At 46.7% G+C, this 22,740-nt stretch overlaps 1 protein-coding gene and 1 long non-coding RNA gene across 15 annotated transcripts in view; one reads left to right on the forward strand and one right to left on the reverse strand.

Moving 5' to 3' along the window:
* Positions 1 to 1,729, reverse strand: part of COMMD7 (COMM domain containing 7) — a 71,583-nt gene extending 69,854 nt beyond the window's left edge. For all 13 annotated transcript variants that reach the window (XM_085003546.1, XM_085003547.1, XM_085003541.1 and 10 more), the window contains exon 1: positions 1,613 to 1,729. In XM_085003546.1, the coding sequence (XP_084859672.1) occupies positions 1,613 to 1,696 (84 nt within the window). In that variant the 5' untranslated portion in view covers positions 1,697 to 1,729. The remainder of the gene's footprint in view (positions 1 to 1,612) is intronic.
* A 78-nt stretch (positions 1,730 to 1,807) lies between these two features.
* LOC102161730 (uncharacterized) lies at positions 1,808 to 10,510 on the forward strand. Of its 2 annotated transcripts, XR_014832166.1 has the most exons (4): positions 1,808 to 1,902; positions 3,909 to 4,134; positions 9,654 to 9,780; positions 9,914 to 10,510. It is a non-coding gene; the product is annotated as an uncharacterized LOC102161730 (long non-coding RNA). The 2 variants fall into 2 exon arrangements; XR_014832167.1 differs by lacking the exon at positions 1,808 to 1,902 and having other exon boundaries at positions 10,138 to 10,510.
* The last annotated feature ends 12,230 nt before the right edge of the window (positions 10,511 to 22,740 follow it).

The raw sequence follows: 22,740 nt of genomic DNA on the forward strand, positions 1-22,740 counted from the left end.
GGTTAAAGTTTTCCAGGAATACCAAATTGGAGCTAAATTTAGGGATTATACAATCCAGCCGTAGAATCTCTTTTTATTCTCCAAATGGAATTCTTCGCCAAAACCCCAATACACAAACAAAAGGTAAACTATCTGGTTGTGGAGATCATCTACAAAGCTCTACTCCAAATTGTACACAACACTGTAAACCAACTATACTTTTTTTTAAAATGTATATTAAAATACAAAAAACAAAATCCCTCTATTCTAGTGTTTAATACCCCAGGATCTGAAGTCAGGTGTCCAGTCCTGAATTCTGGCTACATCACTTCCTGGCTCCCTCACCATTAAAAGTTTATGTCCCTGAATCACTTTTTCTTATTAATGGTAACAGTACCTGACTCCTAGGGCGGCTGCAAGGACTCGGTGACTTAAGACACATAAAAGCACTTAAAACTGTGCTGTGCACTACAGCGGCCGCTAACCCCATGTGGCTATTAAACATTTCAAAAAGGCTACTCTAATTTAAGATGCGCCTTACATGTAAAATACACACTAGAACCAGAAATTTTGGTACCAAAAAGTGAAATATCTCACTGATATTTTTATGTGGGTTACATCTTGAAATGATAATATTCTGACATCGTGGATTAAAGAAAACATTACATTCATTTCCTGTTCCTTTTTAGTTTTTTAAATGTGGCTACTAGAAAATGTAAAAGCAGAACTGCGGCTTGCCGTTTATTTCTAGGGGACACCACAGCTTCAGAACATGCCCAGCATCACAATTAGTGTTACTTCATGAGAAAACAATAAGTTGTAGAGATGCTGAGATGAAAGAGAGGGGCCCCACCTCCTGAGAAGTTACAACCCAGTGCGCACAATAGATGCACCTTTGTACTGATGGTGAGAAGTGTCATTTTTAACTTGCTCATCTGGGCTGCTTGGTGGTATGAAAGGGGAATCCCAACCCGCACAGGAGCAGGAAGCCTTCAAGGCTGACTGGCTGGCACCTGCAGCCTACTCCCCTACCTTCAAGGGCCCACCCTCCACTGTGCAGCGTGCATTGTTTCTTTCTCTGAATTGGGGGTGGGGTGGGGAGGAGCCTGCCCACAGAGTCCCACTCTGGCCTGGCCATTATCTACACCCACATCCCATTGCCCGGATGAGTGCCCCCACTCCAGGTTCCCTTCTGCGCCCCGCCCCAGGATGCGCAGATCCTCCCCAAGTCATCCCAGCCTCCCTACTAAACATCTCAATCCTTCCCTTGACCCATAAATACCAGAGCTCCCCTAAACTCCCTCCGCCTCCCAACCCCCTCAGTCTGTAACTTCAGTTCTCCAAACTCCCTTAGGCCTCACCAAGACTCCCCTCGGTCACTCTTCCGGGACCCTGCAAACTCTCCTCGTTCCCTGGACCCCCAGAAATCCCCCAGCCCCATCCCTGGGTCCCCAAGATGCCCCCGAGACGCCTCAGCTTGGCCTTAGGCTTCCCTCGGCCCCCCAGACTCGCCTCCGATCCCAATTCGCCTTCGCCCCTCCCCCACCCCCCTGTGGCCTTAAGGCGCAGCGGGCGGCCGCGGCGCGACCCGCCGTCCCCCTCCCCCGGCACCCGCTCGCCCCCGCCGGCCCACCTGCGCGCCCAGCTGGTTCAGCTGCTGCATGTCGCCGCCCACGGCCTCGGGCACGGGGTCCTGCGTGCAGTGCAGGCGACCCATGGCGTCCGCCGGGCCCCGCAAGTTCCGCAGCTCCCACGCCTCCCCCGACTTCCTCCTTGGAGCCGCGGGCCTGGCCGCGCTTCCGCAGCCGCACTTTCGCCACGGGCCGCCAGCCGCCGCCGCTGCCGCTGCCGCCGCTGCCGCGCTCCGCTCGGGCGGGTCCCCAGGGCGCCCTCTCCGAGCCGCGGACGCGCGCGGACCCCCAGGTGGGGTGGGGGCGCCCAAGATACCCGCTACCGCTGTTCCCTGTCGAGAGCCCTGAGCAGCACAACGGTCAAACCCGCTGGGAGACCCAGGGGCACAGAGCTTGGCCTTCCGCAGCCTGCTTCTCTATCCGTAAAATGATCCCGGGGGTGGCGCCTTAAATGAGCTAACTCTTCTTAAAGGTTTAGAAGATAACCTGGCACCCAGCAGGCGCTCATCTGTGGCTAACTGCTATCATTATCATCGTTATTATGCATTCAGCAGATATTTATTGCATGCTTCCTAGGTGCCAGGCTCTGGAGACAGAAAAATAAACGGCCAGGCCAAGTGTCTGGGAGTGCTTAGGTCAAAGCGGAGCAATCAAATCTCAAATTTGGTTGCACCAGCAGCATTCGGAACGCTTGCTGGAATGCCAATCGCTGGGATCCGCCCCGAGTCTGATTAGAAAGGCCGGGGATGGAACCCGAGAAACTACATTTTCCAACTTCCCAAAGGCCACACTTGGAGAAACTCTGGGGTGGAGGGAATTCTGACGCAGAAAAGCGCAAGCACTGTGATTGATTGTGCCAGGAAGGCAGGTGGTCAGTTGGTGGGGGAGATTACTGGGACAGTGATAATCACTGCAGCCTCTGAAATACTTTAGCCCCCATGCTCTCTTCCCAAGGACCCCTGCTGGTAAGTACTATCGTGTTCCCCATTGGAGAAAACGAGGCATGCTCCCTGGAACCTAGGACCTGGACTCCTCAAGCCCCAGATCGTCTTTACCTCCCCCTGAGGTGTAGGAAGGTGCCTTGAGGGTAGTAGGAAGGCTGCCTAGAAACATGGGGTGGGGGAGTGTAGGGAGGATTGGCTGGCTTCCCTCCCACCCACAGGCTTTTTTCTCTAGTCTTCCCCCAAAATCCCTTCTGGACAGGTATGGGCAAAGTTCACTCGTGCACTCTTCTACAGATAATACTGAGTGCCACCTGTGGGGCTGATCTCCTGATGTGCTGGGACCCTACAGTGACAAAACCAAATGCAGTGGCTGACTTGGGAGAAGTCAGAGTTTAGTTAGGGAGGTAGACACAATACTTACGAAAATCACGTGTGTGAAATTCTTAACTGATGCCAAGAAGTACAAAGTGCTTTGAGGCCATATACACGGCACCTGTCCAAGTGCAAGATACCTGGAAGAGAGTAAACTTTCGGGATTCTGACAGAGACTGAACTCAGACCCCCTGACTCACCGTCCAGGAATTTTTATTTTAAAATAATTTTAACCCATTAAAAAAATCACTGCCAGGTCCTTATATTTATTCATATCTTTAAGTGTTAAGCCAGAGTTGTTCAGGTATAATTTATATAGAGTGAAATGCACTCATTTTAAGCCTGCTTCTTTACTTTTTTTTTTTTTTTTTTTTTTTTTTTTTTTAGTCTTTTTGTCCTTTTAGGGCCGCACCTGCGGCATATGGAGGCTCCCAGGCTAGGGGGTCTAATCAGAGCTACAGCTGCCAGCCTACGCCAGAGTCACAGCAACTCGGAATCCAAGCCGTGTCTGCGACCTACAGCACAGCTCAGGGCAACGCCGGATCCTTAACCCACTGAGAGAGGCCAGGGATGGAACCTGCAACCTAATGGTTCCTGGTTGGATTCGTTAACCACTGCGCCACGACGAGAACTCCATTCTTTAATTATTTTTAACTTTTTTTTTAAATAACTTTGAGGAAACCACTGGATTTCCATCATTTCTGTTCCCACAGTGACTGGTGCTGAGGCACTTAATACATATTTGTGGAATTGAATCTGACAGAAAATAGAGAAAATAGAAAGAAATTAATTTCAAATTGTAGCCCTCCACCACAGTAAGGCAGTAATTGTATTGTCTTCCAGTCTTTATCCACCTCCCAGGTCACTGGGGCTTCCATGATTTGTTAGGTTTTTACATATTCAGGGCTCTCCCTCTTTGCCAAACTGTTAAATCTTTGGTACTCAAAATGTGACTTTTTTTTTTTTTTTTTCCATGTGGAAGTTCCTGGGCCTGGGATAGAACCCCGGTCACTGCAGAGACAATGCCAGATCCTTAACTGGCTGCGCCGCGCCTCACCAGCAACCCCAAAATGTGGTCTTTAGACCAACAGCATGGACATTACCCAGGAGCTTGCTGGATATGCAGACTCCCAGGCCTACCACATTCCACCTAATTCAGCACTTTAAACAAGATCCTCGGGTGATTCAGGATCACATTCAAATTTGAGGTACAAATAATCACCATTTTTATTTATTTATTTATTTATTTTTTCTTTTATTTTCCCACTGTACAGCAAGGGGGTCAGGTTATCCTTACATGTATACATTACAATTACAGTTTTTCCCCCACCATTTCTTCTGTTGCAACATGAGTATCTAGACATAGTTCTCAATGCTATTCAGCGGGATCTCCTTGTAAATCTATTCTAGGTTGTGTCTGATAAGCCCAAGCTCCCGATCCCTCCCACTCCCTCCCCCTCCCATCAGGCAACCACAAGTCTCTTCTCCAAGTCCATGATTTTCTCTTCTGAGGAGATGTTCATTTGTGCTGGATATTAGATTCCAGTTATAAGTGATATCATATGGTATTTGTCTTTGTCTTTCTGGCTCATTTCACTCAGGATGAGATTCTCTAGTTCCATCCATGTTGCTGCAAATGGCATGATGTCATCCTTTTTTATGGCTGAGTAGTATTCCATTGTGTATATATACCACATCTTCCGAATCCAATCCTCTGTCGATGGACATTTGGGTTGTTTCCATGTCCTGGCTATTGTGAATAGTGCTGCAATGAACATGCGGGTGCATGTGTCTCTTTTTTTTTTTTTTTTTTTTAATTTTTTTTTTTTTTTTTTTAGACTTTTGTCGGAAGCTTTATTTTTTATTATTATTATTATTTTTTGTCTTTTTTTTTGTTGTTGTTGTTGCTGTTTCTTGGGCCGCTCCCGCGGCACATGGAGGTTCCCAGGCTATGGGTTGAGTCAGAGCTGTAGCCACCGGCCTACGCCAGAGCCACAGCAACGCGGGATCCGAGCCGCGTCTGCAACCTACACCACAGCTCACGGCGACGCCGGATCGTTAACCCACTGAGCAAGGGCAGGGACCGAACCCGCAACCTCATGGTTCCTAGTCGGATTCGTTAACCACTGCGCCACGACGGGAACTCCTGCATGTGTCTCTTTTAAGTAGAGCTTTGTCCGGATAGATGCCCAAGAGTGGGATTGCAGGGTCATATGGAAGTTCTATGTATAGATTTCTAATGTATCTCCAAACTGTTCTCCATAGTGGCTGTACCAGTTTACATTCCCACCAGCAGTGCAGGAGGGTTCCCTTTTCTCCACAGCCCCTCCAGCACTTGTTATTTGTGGATTTATGAATGATGGCCATTCTGACTGGTGTGAGGTGGTATCTCATGGTAGTTTTGATTTGCATTTCTCTTATAATCAGCGATGTTGAGCATTTTTTCATGTGTTTGCTGGCCATCTGTGTATCTTCTTTGGAGAAATGTCTATTCATGTCTTTTGCCCATTTTTCCATTGATTGATTGGTTTTTTTTGCTGTTGAGTTGTATAAGTTGCTTATATATTCTAGAGATTAAGCCCTTGTCGGTTGCATCACTTGAAACTATTTTCTCCCATTCTGTAAGTTGTCTTTTTGTTTTCTTTTTGGTTTCCTTTGCTGTGCAAAAGCTTTTCAGTTTGATGAGGTCCCATGGGTTTATTTTTGCTCTAATTTCTATTGCTTTGGGAGACTGACCTGAGAAAATATTCATGATGTTGATGTCAGAGAGTGTTTTGCCTATGTTTTCTTCTAGGAGTTTGATGGTGTCCTGTCGTATATTTAAGTCTTTCAGCCATTTTTAAATGCCTGCCGCTACTGTGATTTATTTAAGCATCCAAATATACATTGTGTATAATGTTAATACTTTGCCTTTTCTACCTATTATCACTCGTGTTATTTCTCTTTCAGTGTGTATCACATTGTGTTTTTGCTGTCCTCTATGTGTATTTCTCCTCCTCTTACTAATTCTGTTGTCTTGGGCCAATTACTCACCTTGCTGTGCTTCCATTTCTTTTTTCATTTGTAAAAATGAAGACAATAATAGAACCTATTTGAAGAGATTAAATGAGACAATTGCTTGTAAAACACTTAGCACAGCAACAGGCCCCTGGTGACTGCTCAATAAATGCTTGTTATTAATCGTATTCCAGGAGTTCCCAAAATGGGGAGGAAGGGGGTCACTACAGAGTTGTGGGTTCAATCCCCTGCTTGGCACGGTGGGTTAATAGATCCTACATTGCTGCAGCTGTTGCGTAGTTCACAACTACGGCTCGGTTTCGATCCGTGGCCCAGGAACTTCCATGTGCTGTGGGTGTGGCCGTTAAAAAAAAAAAAAAATATATATATATATATAGTTTCCAATTTTTCAGTCTTATAGAACGAACACGGTAGTAAACATTCTGGCACTCAATTCATTTTCTTTTTCTTTCTTTCTTTTTTTTTTTTTTTTTTTTGTCTTTTTGCCATTTGTTGGGCTGCCCTCGCAGCATATGGAGGTTCCCAGGCTAGGGATCCAATTGGAGCCGTAGCCGCCGGCCTACACCAGAACCACAGCAACGTGGGATTTGAGCCGCGTCTGCAACTACTCCACAGCTCACGGCAACGCCGGATCCTTAACCCACTGAGCGAGGCCAGGGATCGAACCCTCAACCTTATGGTTCCTAGTCGGATTCATTAACCACCGCGCCACGACGGGAACTCCATCAGTTCATTTTCCATATGGGGTTTGTTCTTTAGGAGAAATTCTTGGAAAGGTTAAGGGTTATATTCAGACTTTCAGGGTTCAATAGCACTGGGTGGACAAACGTTTTTTTTTTTCTTTTTTATGATTTTTATTTTTTCCATTATAGTTGGTTTACAGTGTTAATTTCTACTGTACATCAAAGTGACCCAGTCATGCATACATACATTCTTTTTCTCACATTATTCTCCGTCATGCTCCATCACAAGTGACTGGCTATACAGCAAAGACAAACTTTCAAGGTAGGGTGAGACTAGACTATGATCAACCTGAGAACGGCCAGGTAGCATTTGAGCCTGAACAGGAACATGGTGGAGGGTTCATTTCTCTGATGAGGACCAAGCTCTCCTCACCCACGTCCCTCAGTTCCGAGAGGAATTTCAACTGCTCTAAGGGAAATCTCAAAATCTCAGACAACAGCATTCTTGGTTTCAATTATAAATGCTAGAGGAAAACATCATGAAATGCTGCATAATATTCTATGGGTTGAGACTATAATACCTAAAACAAATTCCCATTGGTTGTCTCTTCAGATCTTTATAATTTTTCAAGTTTATTAAGAACTTGGCAAAGAACAAAGACAAAGATAAAAATTATCTTTTCTGAGTTCTTCACAATCCACTCCCGATAGAAAGGAGGTGTGGTGATTACTGCTAATGAGATAACTTTGCAGCAGGAAATGCAGACCTGGGGGCCAGGCCGCCTTCTTGAGAACCCCCGCCCCCAGCAGCTCCCATTTCAGCCTTAATGAGGGACCTTGCTCCCTTCATTCACTTTAAAATATCCCTGTGGAGGGCCAAGGAGGCCCCCCTCCCCCTCCCTGCAAGTGAAAGGAGTTCATTAAGAAGTCCTTTCTCAGGCAGGAGGATTCCCGCTGGGAATTTCTCCGAGGGGCTAGGTTCACCCTAGGAGAATGGTTGACACATCAGGTTCTGAAATGCCCAAGGGTGTTGAAAAAAAATTAAACTTTTTATTTTGAGATCATTATAGATTCACTTAGAACAATAAAAAAAATCCTTCGGAGCGATCCCTGCCCCCTTTGCCCAGCTTCTCTCTGTGCACAGGTCCTGTCTTGTGTGTCCTGTCTTGTGCCATCTCCCAATCAGGATATTGACATTGATACAGTGGAAATACAGATCTCCAACACCACAGGGACCCAGCATTTTAACAGGAAGGACAAATTCCAGATCCTCTTTCTACCAAAAACTATAGGGGAAATACTACGGATTTCTTTCCCTTTTTTTTTTTTTTTTTGGTCTTTTTAGGGCCCTGGCTGCGGCATATGGAAGTTCCTAGGCTAGGGGTGTAATCGGAGCTGTAGCTGCCGGCCTATGCCACAGCTACAGCAATGCAGGATCCAAGCCGCATCTTCGACTTACACCACAGCTCATTGAAAAGCTAGATCCTTAACGCACTGAGCGAGGCCATGGATCGAACCTGCTCCTTATAAATACTAGTCAGATTTGTTTCTGCTGAGCCACAATGGGAACACCTGGATATTTTTTTCATGTTTCTATTTGTGATTAGCCTCATTCTACTTTCAATATTAGCCCCCTTATTTATTTATTTATTTATTTTGGTTTTTTTTTTGTCTTTAGGACCGCTCCCGTGGCATATGGAGATTCCCAGGCGAGGGGTCTAATTTGAGCTGTAGCCGCCGGCCTATGCCAGAGCCACAGCAAAACCAGATCCAAGCTGCGTCTGCGACCTACACCACAGCTCATGGCAACAGTGGATCCTTAACCCACTGAGCAAGGCCAGCGATCGAACCGCAACCTCATGGTTCCTAGTCAGATTGGTTTCCACTGCGCCATGATGGGATCTCCAAAATTAGCTCCTTTATTATAAAAGTGTATAACAGAAGCCACAGAATTACAGTTAACTTAGACTCTTCTAAATGCTTATGTCATGAAAGTCATGAACAAGGAAGGCTGGGAATTTTTCCAGATTAAAAGAAGGTGAAAAAGAAGAGGTAACTACATACATGCAATGCGTGAGTTTACACTGTGGCTCAGCAGTAATGAACCCATGAAGATGTGGGTTTGATCCCTGGCCCCATTCAGTGGGTTAAGGATCCAGTGTTGCCATGAGCTGTGGTATAGGCCACAGACCCTGCTTCAATCCTGTGTTGCTGTGGCTGTCCTGTAGGCTGGCAGCTGTAGCTCAGATTTGACCACTAGACTGGAAACATCCACAGCGGGTTTGGCCCTAAAAAAAAGACCAAAGATAAAAAATTAAAAAATAAGTGCAACGTGTGATCCTGGATGAAGGTAAACAATTGCTATAAAAGATATTGGCACAACAATGTGAAAATACTTAACACTACTGAACCATTCACCTAGAATTGCCTAAGGTGATAAATTTTATGTAATGTGCTGTTGGGTTTTTTTTAAAACCACAATTAAAAGAAAAAAGACATTATTGGGACAACTGATGAAATTTAAACACTTTAGCTTGGATAATAATATCATATCAATGTTTAATTTCCTGAATTGGTCATTGTACTTCATTATGTAAGAGAATGTCTTTGTTCTTAAGACAAGCCGAATGTACTTAAGGGATGAAATGGTTCAAGAAAAAAATGAGGAGAGGGTGGTGCAAATATGGCAAAAGTTAACAATTGTTGATTCTGGGTAAAGAATATAGAGAGAAAGAAGAAAAAGGGATATACAGGGATTCTTTGGATTATTCTTGCAACTCATAAATTTCCATTTATTTACAGAATAAAATGTAAAGGGTTTTTTTTAAAAGCTTAAAAAAAAGTGAAAAGACCTTCATCCCCGTGTGGTCACACGAGAAATGATTTTCTGTTTTCACTGATACATCTTTGCTTTTCACGGAGTATTCACTCTGGGAGAGGTGCCTGGCATTTTTAGGCATTTTCTTCCTTAATCCTCTCAGTAACCCCACCAGGAGGTCCTAACTCTTATCCTTGTTTTTTTGTAGAAGAGGCTTCGACTGAAAGGAGCTACTCGAGGTCACTTGGTGGTTAGGGGCTGGACTGAGGTTGGAACCTGCCAAATGTGCTGATGGACATCTCTCTGGAATGACCTATTAGACTTCTTCCTCCATGGTATTTATTTGCTTTTTTGACCCTGGACTCATATATACACTGTTTACACTATTTAGCATCTTGCCTTTTTCTTTCTTTCTTTCTTTCTTTTTTTTTTTTCTTGGTTTTTTTGGTTGCTCCTTGGCGTATGAAGTTCACAGGCGAGGGATCAGATCCCAGCCATTGTTGCGACCATCGCCTGATCCTTTAACCCACTCTGCTGGGCCTGGAATTGAACCTGCGTTCTGGAGCTGCAGAAATACCATCAATCCCATTGTGCCACCGTGGGAACTCCAGCATCTTTCCTTTCTACTAAGCGGTAGATCTTGGAGCTCTCTGTACATCCGCAGTTTCAGACGTACTGTTTCCTTTTCACAGGTGCATAGGGTTTCATCGTCTGGATGAGTTTTCGAACCAGGCCCCCGTTGGCATTTAGGGTTTTGATTGTTTGCACTATATACAAACAGTATCTGCACACATGGAGTTCCTGGTGTGGCTCAGCGGAAACAAATCTGTTAGCATCCGTGAGGATGCAGGTGCTATCCCTGGCCTTTTTCAGTGGGTTAAAGACCCAGTGTTGCCATGAGCTGTGGGCTAGTTTGCAGACGCGGCTCTGATCCCACCTTGTTGTGGCTGTGGTGCAGGCCAGCAGCTACAGCTCCAATTCGCCCCCTAGCCTGGGAACCTATATATGCCTCAGGTGTGGCCCTAAAAACAGACAAATGAATAAATAAACAAACAAACAAAACAATATCAAGAGACACTCATTAATGGGGTTGCTGGGTCATAGAATGGAATTGCCGGGCCTGTACCCTTCTTTTGGAAAGCGTTGCCAAATGCCCAAGATTTGAAGTCAGTTTTGTGGCTATGTTTGTCCATTCACGTGACATGTCTTTATTGAACATTTACTATGTACTCAGCATCGTGCTGGGGGCTGGGACAGAGCAGTGAACCTGACAAAAACTCCCCTGTTGAGGCTATTAAAGGGCAGAGGAAATGAGATGCTTAAAATAGGAAGATTTTTAAAAAATAAAAAATGATAGTAAATCAGGACCAGGTAGGAAGCAAATTTATCAACCCGTGGGGGCAATGGAGAGATTACTAATTAGTTTTCAAACTGTCTGTGAGCTTGATGGAGGGGAGTCAATTCCTCTTTTAGATTTTTATCCTTACACATGTAAATTAATGTAAACAATCTACAGACAGTTCCAATTCCCTGATTTTTGTATAGGATTTGGTGACATACTTGTCTGTTTAAAAATGTTTCTCCAAATCTCAAGATTTTGCCTTGAGCCAAGTTTGAGAGTGGAATTCCTGGGGTAAAGTTTAAGCCTGTTTCAGACCCCTGGCCTAAGCTCCCTTGGACATTTACACTGTCCCCTCCAGCAATTTGCTTTTTAAAGGGCCCTTTGGCAGTTCCTAGTTTTGAGGGTGGGGGTGTTAATGCTCCACCTTTTGGGAATCTTACCCCTTATTTCAAATTCAAGATGGGATTCACTTTGCCTGAGAAAATGAGAGCTTGGATCTCTATTGTCTGCTTTGTTTTTCTTCTCGGGATGATTATAAAGTGAATGACTGGCCTGGGCCCTGATTTAGGACTGCAATGCAAATGGCTAAGGGTGTTGTGAACGCAACCTGGGTGTTAACTGGGAGGGGTCTGCGCAGAGAACTTTCTCTTCTAGACAATTTTTATTATCTGAAAGCTGGAGGTATCCATGGATTCCTTCAGGCAGCAGATACTTATTGAGCACCTATTATGTGCCAGGGCCTGTGCTAGGTGCTGGGGACACAGCAGTGAACAAGACAGGGTACTCCCCCCCCATCCCCCTGCCCCATGCAGTGCCCAGTCTGATGGGAAAGACACACAGAACTGAAGAGTTGCTCAAAGACACTAGGAAGGGATACTATGCTAGGAAGGAGTGGGGGTGGGGGTTACAAGCCGGTTCAGTGACGGGGTGGTGTGGGGTAAAGGATAGGGGAAGCCAGTTGTGAGTGGACCTGAGAGTTGAATGGAAATTAAGCAGAGTTGTCAGTCCTTGACTGCCTATACAAAACAATCAAGGAAGAAAGCCCTGGGTCTTAGGCTCCTCACCCAGCCTCCTCCTCCTAAACCCCAGGTCAGCACCACTCAGCAGCCTTTCCCAAAGCCCAGCCTGCAGGCAGGGTTGTGGGCCTGCTGGGTATGTGCATGTCCTGAAGCTTGGAGAGAGGGCCTGCCCAGAAGAGATAAGGACAGGTCTGGACCAGGGGGATCCATCCCCTCTATGTTTATCTCAAAACAAAAGAGGAGACAGAGTCCAGATCCAGAGCAAACCCAGGAAGTAGGACCCTTCCTCTCCAGCCCCTCAACAATGACAGCTGTTATGATTACTGTACATCAGGCGGGCTGTTAAGCACTTTCCACAAGGCTTCTGGTTCAACCCTCAGTAAACTTCTGAAGCAGAGAATAGCATGGCCAGGGAACTTGAGTGACCTGTCTGAGGTCACATAGGCATCAGAAACCAGACCCTAAGCCCCAGGACCTCTTCACCTTCAACATCCAGATAGTAACTCCGTACCCTGCCTGTCCATGCACCATCTCACTTTTCACAATGAGGAAAACACTGGGAGCTCCATTTAAGGGAGGAATCCAAGCTTTAGAGAAGCTGTGTTGGAGGTAAGTCCCAAATCTATGTTCCTGACTCACCAACAAGGATTTCCTGAGCACCTACTAGGAGGCAGGGCCTGTTCTATGTACACCATGAACAGAAGATAGCAGTGGTCAAAATAAACAAGCAGTCCCTCGTGGAGCTTGCATTCCAGTCAGGTAGACGGACAATAATGAGGAGGTGAATACATAGCAGTTTGGATGATGGGAGGTGGAAGGGAGACGGGGAGGAAGATCGAAGTTTGCTCTTTCAATGGGGAGGTGAGGGATGCCATCTTTAATAAAGTGACTTTTGAGCAAAGACCAAAGGAAGTGAAGAAATAAGCCACACAACCGTCTCAAGGGAGAATTCCAGGCAAGAGAAAGTTAATTGCCAAGGCCCTGAAGTCACAGTATGTTTGGTTTGTTCAAGGAAAAGCTAAGAGGCCAGTGTGGTGAGATCTGGGAGGATGGTAGCAAGAGAAGTCAAGGTCCTATTGGGTCAAGATCTTGGGGGCCCTTGGGGGCCATTGGAAGGATTTTGGCTTTTGGCCTAAGATGGGGAGTCATGGGAGGGTTTGAACAGAGATGGGGGATGGTCTGACCCAAGTGTTGCAAAGAACCTTCTGGCTACTTTGGAAGAGAATATGGGGCAAGTTTGGAAACCAGGAGCCCGGTAAAGAGTCTGGTGAGGTCTTCTGGGGGGAGGAGGATGGTGGCTTGTATAAACGTGGTAAGGGGCAGGTTTTGTTTTTGATTTGATTTGATTTGATTTTTAGGACCACATCCCACATTATATGGAGGTTCCCAGGCTAGGGCTCGAATCAGAGCTGTAGCTGCCAGCCTATACCACAGCCACAGCAACACAGGATCCTTAACCCACTGAGCAAGGCCAGGGATAGAACATGCATCCTCTTGAATGCCAGTCAGATTTGTTAACTGCTGAGCCACAGTGGGAACTCCAAGGGTCGGGTTTTGGATCTGACTAGAAGAAAGAACTGTCAGATTTGCTGCTCCATCCAGTTTGGAAGCTTGAGAGAAAGAGGTCAAGACTAATACTAAGGTTTTGGGCCCATTCCATACTCTGCCATCTGCCTCATTCAACAGTGAAGGAAGGAGTTCCCCATTGTGGTGAATCGGTAATGAATCCCACTGGTATCCATAAGAATGTGGTTTTGATCCCTGGCCTCACTCAGTGGGTTAAGGATCCGGCATTGCTGTGGGTTTTGGTGTAGGTCGCAGATGCGGCTCAGATCCCATGTTGCTATGGCTGTGGTGTAGGCTGGCAGCTGTAGCTCCAATTGGACCCCTAGCCTGGGAACTTCCACATGCCATGGGAGCAGCCCTAGAAAAAGCAAAAAAATAAAACAAACAAAAAAGTTTTCTTCATAAATTCTTCCAACTTTGCTGAATGCCTAAACATTTTCATAATAAAATATTGGAAAATTATAAAAGTAATTAATAAATTCTTTTTTTGTTGTTGTTGTTTTGGCCATGGCACACGGGATTCCCAGGCCAGGGGTCAGATCTGAGTCGCACTGCCTTAGATGCAGCAACACCAGGTCCCCAACACACTGTGCTGGGCCAGGGATCCAACCTAAATCCCAGTGTTCCCAAGAAGATGCCGATCCTGTTGTGCCACAGTGGGAACGCCAATGAATTCTTATGTGGTCATCTTGGACACTTTTATAGTAACTCTTAAAACTGAAAATATCTATACTTAGGAGGAAGCAGGTAGGGGAATATTCCTGGCAGCCAGGATTGCGATGGGGAAAAGTTGTAAACAAACACATTGTCCTTGAACAGGATAAACTGCTTGATGATTGACAGTTCATTGATACTGTGGCATTCTATAAAGCAGTTTCAAAAGGGTGACAAAGGGTCATATGAGCTAGTGTGGCTGTTTTTCCTTGGATTGACCAAGGAAAGGGGGAAACTTTACACACACAGAACACACCAGGGCCTTCACCCTACTCTGGGACTTTGTGTTTTGTTCTGAGAGCAACCTGTGTAAGAGTTCTAAGCAGAGGCATGAGGGTTAGTGAGGTAGGGGGACTAATGCATTATAATTCAAGAGGATCCCTAGGCACCTGCCTGGGAAGAGCAGACAGGACCTACAGGTGGCAACCCTGGGACCTGGATGGTGGGTGGAGGTGGACGGAGGTCTCCTGAGACCCCAGAATGGAGCTGGAGTGGGTACTAGGGCCTGGAACTTGCAAAAGGTGAACAAGGTATGGTTCCTGGGCATCCCCAGTGTGCTGTCCCCATTACCTCCACTGGCTCAACTGATGTTTCTTCAGGGAGAACTCAAGGCTGAAGTCTGTGCTGCTGGGCCTGAGGATGGACATAAGGATGGCCATCATCCCTTTCAGTCCTCACCAGCCCCTGCTGCCCAGATGGGGGAAGTGAACTCAGACAGGTGAGCTCCCAAGGTCAGATGACAACTGGCAGAAGTGAGACTTTTTCTCTTTGTTTGCCTTTTTAGGGATGTACCCACAGCATATGGAGGGTCCCAGGCTAGGGGTTGATCGGAGCTGCAGCTACCAGGCCTACGCCACAGCCACAGCAGTACCAGATCCGAGCCTTGTCTGTGACCGATACCATAGCTCATGGCAACGCTGGATCTTTAACCTACTGAGCGAGGCCAGGGATCGAACACACATCCTTATGGATACCAGTCGGATTTGTCACTGCTGAGGCACGACGGGAACTTCCGGAAATGATACTTTTTCAAAGCGCTTCTTTACAGTAGAAACCTATCAGGTGTGAATGAATCAAAGTTTATGTAACCTCATTTCATGGTCATTGCAAAATTTGGAAGGCCTTGGGGCACTTTCTAAAGTGTAAGGCATACAATGATGATCTGTTTTTAAGGCTCAGGAGAAAGCCATCAGTGGAGTTCCCATTGTGGCTCAGCCCTAATGACCCTGACTAGTATCCATGAGGATGTGGGCTCTATCCCTGCCCTCACCTGCTGGGTTAAGGATCTGGTGTTGCTGTGAGTTGTGTAGGTCGCAGATGTGGCTCTGATTCAACTCCTAGCCTGGGATCTTCCATATGCCTCAGGTGTGGACCTAAGAAGAAAAAAAAAAAGCCGTCAGTGATTCAGGCCTAGGCCCCAAGTCAAATGCCACAAAAACAAATTGCAAACAATTCTGGGTGAAGCCTCTTCTCACAAGGGCCACTCTGAAGGGTGTGTTTTAGGGCAGTGGGCCGTAGGGCTGTGTTTCCTTAATCACGTCTTATATCTTTAGAATTGATGGTCTTGGGCAATTCAAGGGAGGCAAGTTACTACTACTAATAACAATAAATAACTTGAGCATTCGTTCATTTGATGTCTGGCAAAATGGGGATAAAATGTCTAGATCCAGAGACTGTTACAGAATGAAAAGAAGGCCTTCTTGTTTTCTGTGCCAGACACTATGCAAAACGCTTCTTTCCTAAGTGAGCACATTACTAACTCACCTGATGAAAATCCTCCAGTGTCTGAGTCTGAAGTTCCCCATAACTCGGCCCCTCCCTTCTTCACTAGATTCTGGCCTCCTCTCCACCGAGTCTCCAGCCTCGTGGGCCTCCTTTCAGTTCCTTGTGTGGACCCTGCTCCTGGTGCCCTAGGACCTTAGTGAGGGATGGTACCTCTGTCCCAAACACATTTCTTTTTTTCGCTTTTGAGGGCCGCACTCGTGGCATACAGGGGTTCCCAGGCTAGGGGTCTAATTGGAGCTGTAGCCGCGGACCTACACCAGAGCCACGGCAACACCAGATCCGAGCCGTGCCTGCGACCTACACTACAGCTCATGGCAATGCCAGACCTTAACCCACTGAGCGAGGCCAGGGATCGAACCTGCAACCTCATGGTTCCTAGTTGGATTTGTTTCCACTGCGCTAGGACGGGAACTCCCCCAAACACAGTTCCCTCCCGCCTGAGCCTCCTCACAGGCCGCCTCCCTGTCCCCTCAGATCTCTGCTTGGCCATCACTTTCTCTGGGCCTGTCACTGAAAACCCTTCCTCCTATTATAACCTGCTCTTGTCTTCTCAGCACATAACTGTAACCTCATAACTGTTCATGAGATAAATTGAATTAATGTCTGTTTCTCTTACTCACTCGATTGTAAACTCCAAGAGGAGAAGCCCAGAAGTGTTTTTTTGTTCTCTGCTTTATCCCCTGCCTTACTGTGATCAACTCCATAAATATCCCCCCCCAACCCAGCCCCAGTCCTCTTCAGGGAGGGCAGCAGAAAGAACTTCCAGGCAGGCTTTGCAGGGGATGGAGGGAGTGGGCTGTCAGGATGTGGAGGAGGCAAGGTATATCCCACTTCCCATCCCAACCCCCATCCCCACTCCAGGGCACTTCCCTTTCTTGGAGGAGGGCAAGGAGGAGAAGATGGGAAACGCCAAGAGCAAAGCATCACGATAGAGTTTCCCTGGCTTAGAAGCTAGAGGAGATTCACCTCCCCTGGCAAAGGAAAATCGTGGGGCTGTGCAGTGAGCAAAAGGTTCCAGGACCTAAAGAGATCCATCCTCCTGCCCTCCAGGCCAGTGACTTGCTAAGTGACCTTAGGCAAGCTACTGCTCCCTTCTGGGCCTTAGTTTCCTATGTACAGGGCCTCATATCAATGATAAGAACACTAACAACATGTAACATTTAAAAAAAATTTTTTTTCTGCTTTTTTAGGGTCGATCCTGCAGCATATGGAAGGACCCAGGCTAGGGGTTGAATCAGAGCTGCAGGTGCCTGGCTACACCACAGCCACAGCAACACCCAGTCTGGCCAATACCACAGCTCAAGACAACTTAACCCACTGAGCGAGGCCAGGGTGGAACCCACAATCTCAAGGTTACAAGTTGGATTTGTTACCACTGAGCCACAAAGGGAACTCCCCTAACACACTTATTTAATGAAAACTACAGAATAATACCTGGCTGGAGGCTGTGTACTTGTCCAGGCAGGTGTATTTAAAAATAACTATTTCGACGGCCCATTTGGAGGTTTAAAAAAGCAGAAAAGAATTCTTTCCATGGTCCACTAGGGCAGAAAGGAGTCTGGGTGTTCCTGTTGAAAATGAAAGGTGAGGAACCCACTTTGCAAATGAACGTGGCCTCTAATGACACTGCAATTAAGACTGAATACTTTACAATGGAGTTCTTTCACATACATGGGCTCCTCGAATCCCCGCAGTCACTCCGGGAAGTAGGCATTACTATTATTATTATTATTCCAATTAGAAGGGGAAGAAGACTGAGGCTCAAACTCCTTAGCATAGCACTGGAGGAGTGGGGGGCTGAGCTGGGAATCTAGTCCCAAGCTGCCACCACCCAGCTGGGGCTCCAGCAAACCTCTTCGCCTTGCAGTGCCTCGGTCTCTGCAACTGTAAAATGGAATTCATCATAAGAGACAAGGCATGTGGACCTAGAGATGAACCGGGCTGGCCTCCGCAGCCAGGAGCCCAAGGGACGGGGTTATGTGACCCTGCGGAGGAAGGAAGCATGCTAGTCTCTGCACCTGCCACGAGCTAGGACAGCCAGGAGCTCAGTGCAGCCTGTACTCAGTATTAATGACAATGTAGTTCTTTAACAAGCCCCTTTGGGGCAGTTTCCATGTGCCAGGCCCTGTTCAAAATGCCCAACATGAATTAACTCAGATAATTCTCACCCCCATCCCTACTGTGGGTACAATTATCACTTGCATTTTGCAGCTCAAGAAATTGAGGCACAGAGAGATGAAGTCACTTGTTCATAAAATTACTGACCCTATATGGAGACGCTTTTGCAGGTCAGGCCCTGTTTGCGTGTGTGCTTAAAACTTGTAGCTGCTCTAAGCGCTGAAAAGATGATGGTATAATACAACACAGATGTCACAGTTCGTCACAACATAGGTGAAAGTCCACCCCTAGATGGGAAACTTCCATATGCTGAAGCTGTGGGCCTAAGAAGCAAAAAAAATAAAAAATAAAAATAAAAAAGAGTTCCCCTCTTGGACATGGGGCCAACCCCTCTGAGAATGGATGCTGTGGGAGTGGGTGTGGTGTGGGAGATGAATAGGGCACACCTTAAAGCCCAGACAGGGGGAAGAACACTGGATGGGAACTCCGAGAATTAATTTTTTGAATAAGGACGGATTAGCATGAAGGCATCAAGGATGTATATATGTTGGTTTTTTCTTTTTAATGCTAATTTTTTAGAGGGAGGCACCTTTTTATTGAAGATGATCTATGGTTGATAAAAGAGTTGTAAGACTAGCAAAGGGAACTTATGATGTCTTTTAAATCAGATTCTCCATTTGTTTACATTTTTGCCTCTTTGGCTTTACAGTCTCCCCCTCCCATACATATGCGTATTATTGTTTCTGAACCATTAAGGGCAAATTGGTGATACTGTGCCCCTTTAAGCCTCAATACTTTAGTGTTTATTTCCTAAGAGCAAGAACATTATCTTATCTGTGTTTTGTTTTTTTTTAATGACAAAACAAATGTCCTTTAATCACAAAATTTTTGTTGATTCCTTAATATTGATTGCCATCATAAGGATTGTGATGTTACAATAATTATCAAGTAAACATTGTTGCACATGTATACAACCAGAGGAAAATTTGAAATCAACCTAGAAACAAAATTTATGTGCCTACAGTAACATCTATATATATATATTTTTTCCCTTTTTGGCTGCACCCCCAGCATGCAGAAGCTCTGGGGCCAAGGATTGAATTAGCCACAGCAGCGACAACAATGCCAGATATTTAACCTGCTGCACCACTGGGGAACTCCCACATGTTTTTTCAAACTATTAAAAAGAAAAATCTTCCTGAAAAATATTTCTTTGGGGGCCAGAACCTTAACTGCCTAACTGGGTAATCAGCTTCAATTTGTCCATTTAAATTCATTCAATGGTTCCAGCAGCAGTCCCATGAAATCTTCTCTCTGTGGTTAAGGAAACTGAGAATCAGAGAGAACAAGTAGCTTACCATTCTTAGGATCTATCTGATAAAAAAGTCTCCCTCCTGGGGAGTTCCTGTTGTGGCTCAGTGGGTTATGAACTCGACTATTATCCATGAGGATGCAGATTTGATCCCTGGCCTTACTCGGTGGGTTAAGGATCTGGAGTTGCCATGAGCTGTGGTATAGATCATAGACTCAGGATCTGGCATTACTGTGGCTCTGGTTTAGGCGGGGAGCTACAGCTCTGATTTGACCCCTAGATTGGGAACTTTCATATGCTGAAGGTGCTGGCCTAAAAAGCAAAAAAACTTAAATTAAAAAAAAAATAGTCCCCTCTTGGACATGGGGCCAACCCATCTGAGAATGGCAGTGGGTGTGGTGTGGGAGATATATAGGGCACACCTTAAAGCCCAGACAGGGGGAAGAACACTGGACAGAGTGAGGGGACCCGGGTGCCAGTACAGCCCATGCTGTGACCCCACATTTGCATGTCCCTGAGGCAGACCCTCTGTATTTCCCTCCAAATCCACATTCTGCAATCCTGCCTCTTTAGGTAAACCCAGGTGCTCAGGTTTGAATCCCAGGGGTCAGAGTTCCTGCTGTGGCGCAGTGGGTTATGATCTGGCTTGTCTCTGTGGAGCACTGGTTCCATGGATCCCCATCCTGGGGTGGTGGGTTAGGAATGAAGCATTGCTGCAGTTGTGGTGTAGCTCACACATGGCTCCATTTGATCCCTGGCCTTGGAACTTCCAGATGCCACAGGTGTGCCTGAAAAAAAAAAAAGTAAAATAAAATCCCACGGGTCATCCTTGATGCCACGCTTTTTACCCCATGGAGCCCTCAGTACCCCTTGACTCAGCCTCCACAGTCTATTTCCAATCCAGTCACTTTTCCCCACCTCCTCTGCTCCCCCTGACTGTGGTGGTCCAGGCCACCATCCTCAGTCTTCCAGATCTGGCACCAGATCTCTGCCCACCTCCGAACTCTACTTGGGTCTGTTTTTAACATTTGAGTCAGATCATGGCTGACCAGGGCTCACAAAACTTGGCCTTCCTGTTATTTCTCTGTTTTTCATGCCCTGTGCTCTGGCCACACTGGCTATCCCTCCCACGTGCCAAGCTGGATCCTGATCCGGGTCTTCCCCTGGCCATATCTTCCCAGTCTCCATTTTATCTCCTTCCCAGATTTATCCACACCTGACATTCTTAGGTTTATTTATGTTTCTTACCTGACACTCCCCAACCAGTGTGTAAGCTCTGGACCTTCCTGTCTGAAATCCTAGGCCCGTAGCTGTGACATAGCTGGTGTTCAGAGAAGGGCAAGCTCCGTGGCTGTCTTACTTTGCGTCTGTTCTTCTCTGGGCCTCTCACCCCTCATCTGAAATAGGGCCCCCAATTCTTCTTGCCCTGACTCCTCATAGAGTGGCTGTGAGACTCAAGTGAGGTGGTGAATATGACCTATGGAATTTGCAAACTTTAAAGTTCTGCACCATAGGGACACATGCCAATTTCCTTTCACCTCTTCTGGTTTTCACCCTCTTTTCCAAATGACAGGACATGGACCACTGGCTTTTTCAAACCATAAATATTTTCTTCATGGAGCTGGGTGGTCTGCTGTCCCCAGAAATGTCTGTTTTGTCTCCCCAAACCCGCGTCTTGGCATCCTAACTACACCTCCCTGGCATTCCTGATAGCACACAGACATCCTTCGCCACACGGCAGGTCTTAGCTTATGGATCATAAAACAGAGACCCGGCATACCTCCCCACAGGCCCACCAGCTTCATACGCCATTACTTTCCCCTGAAGACACACCTCAGATGGTGGAGACAAGCCACAGGCCCTGTTGAGAGATCCTTTTCTTCCTGCACCAGCTGACTGGAACCCAATTTTGCGTGCCCATGACAGAAGGTCTTGGAGTACGTGCCACTCATTCACATGAGGTTTTCCAAATTGCTGAGCCCATTTCGCTTACCTATATATCTCCCTAGCCTCTCTCTAGGTTTCTAGGTAGAGCAAGATCCAGAGAGTTTAGAAACTTTTGCAGCTTCCAGAGATTATATTATTCACACATTTGCAAACACCTGGGAAGAGATGAAGGGAGAAAACTGTGGTTTCATTCAAAGAGATAGCATCCAGGAGGCAGGAAATCTGTATTCATTCATTCATTCATTCAACAAACTTCTATTGAACTCCTCCTGTAGGAACTAGAAATAGAGCTTGGAACATGACAGACATGTAGTTTTGTCCTCATGGAGTATTGTGTGTACTGTACGTGTGTGTGTGTGTGAAAAACAAGAATCAGAAAGATATAAACAAGGAGTTATGCAAAAAAGATTTCAGATAGCTGTAAGTGCTACAAAGAGAATGAAATTGTGAAGTAGAGACTAGACCTTTCAGGTGGGATAGTCAGAAAAAGTCTTTCCAGAAGCTAACATTTTGGGAGAAAGCTGAATGGTGCAGAGATTTGGGCAAAGAACACCCATTAACATGCTTGATGAGTCTGAGAAACAGCAGAGTCTGAGAAACAGCAGAGAGGGGAGAGATTAAAGTGAGGGAGGGGAGAGGATTAGGAGATGCCTGGGAAGGCAGGTAGGAGCCAGTTCATAGAGTGCCTTGCAGGCCATCATGTCGTCATTATTTGTTTTTTCATTCATTCAACAGACATTTATTGAGCATCTATGATGTGTGGGCTGAGACACATGAGACCCTGCCCTCACAGTCGGATACCTGGGGACACACAAACAGATAAGGAAATACTCTAAGTGTAAATACCAGCTGTGAGAAATATTAGGAAGTGCTCTTTTCCATTACTTCAATGCCCCTTTAAGGGCACAGGAGGAAGAGACCTGCTAACAGAGTGGGGCTTCTCCTTCGGATGATGCCAGCTGTACCCCAGGAACTCAGCCAGGAACCTGAGGGCCCTGACTCCTCTGCTCCCCCTCCCCTCTCCTCCCCTCAAGATGGCTGACGAAGGGCCAGCCGGGTGGGTGGGAGGAAGGAAGGACTTGTCCCAGGGTCCAGGGCTGGCGGGGGCACCGCAGCGCCCATGTGGCATTGCGGCTGGAGCTGGGGGACTAAGGGCAGAACCTGCTGCTGCTGTGCGACTCCAGTGGGGGCGCTTCCTTCTCTGGGCCCCCCACAGCCAAAGCTAAGCGTCGCCGGTCGGGGTAGGCGAGCGGGAAGAAGGGGGCCCCAGGAGGAGTCTCTAGCGTAGAAGGACCTTTGCGGGCTCCCCTCTAGGGCCTGTTATCCGGGTGGTGATTTAACCAGCCGGGGGGCCAGGAGGCGGTGCCTGTGGAGGAGGGGCGGAGGGGGAGGCTCCCGAGTGATTTCAAATTTCCCTCGTCCCCGCCCCCCGCCCCCCGCGCCAGAGGCGCGGTTCTGAGTGGCTGTGGCGGGGGCGCCCCCGGGCGGGGGC

The sequence above is a fragment of the Sus scrofa genome, chromosome 17 (assembly GCF_054392235.1).
Source record: "Sus scrofa isolate SSC_HxYL_T2T_F1_AM1 chromosome 17, Sscrofa_HxYL_maternal_Yorkshire_Landrace_v2.0, whole genome shotgun sequence".
Lineage (NCBI taxonomy): Eukaryota > Metazoa > Chordata > Mammalia > Artiodactyla > Suidae > Sus > Sus scrofa.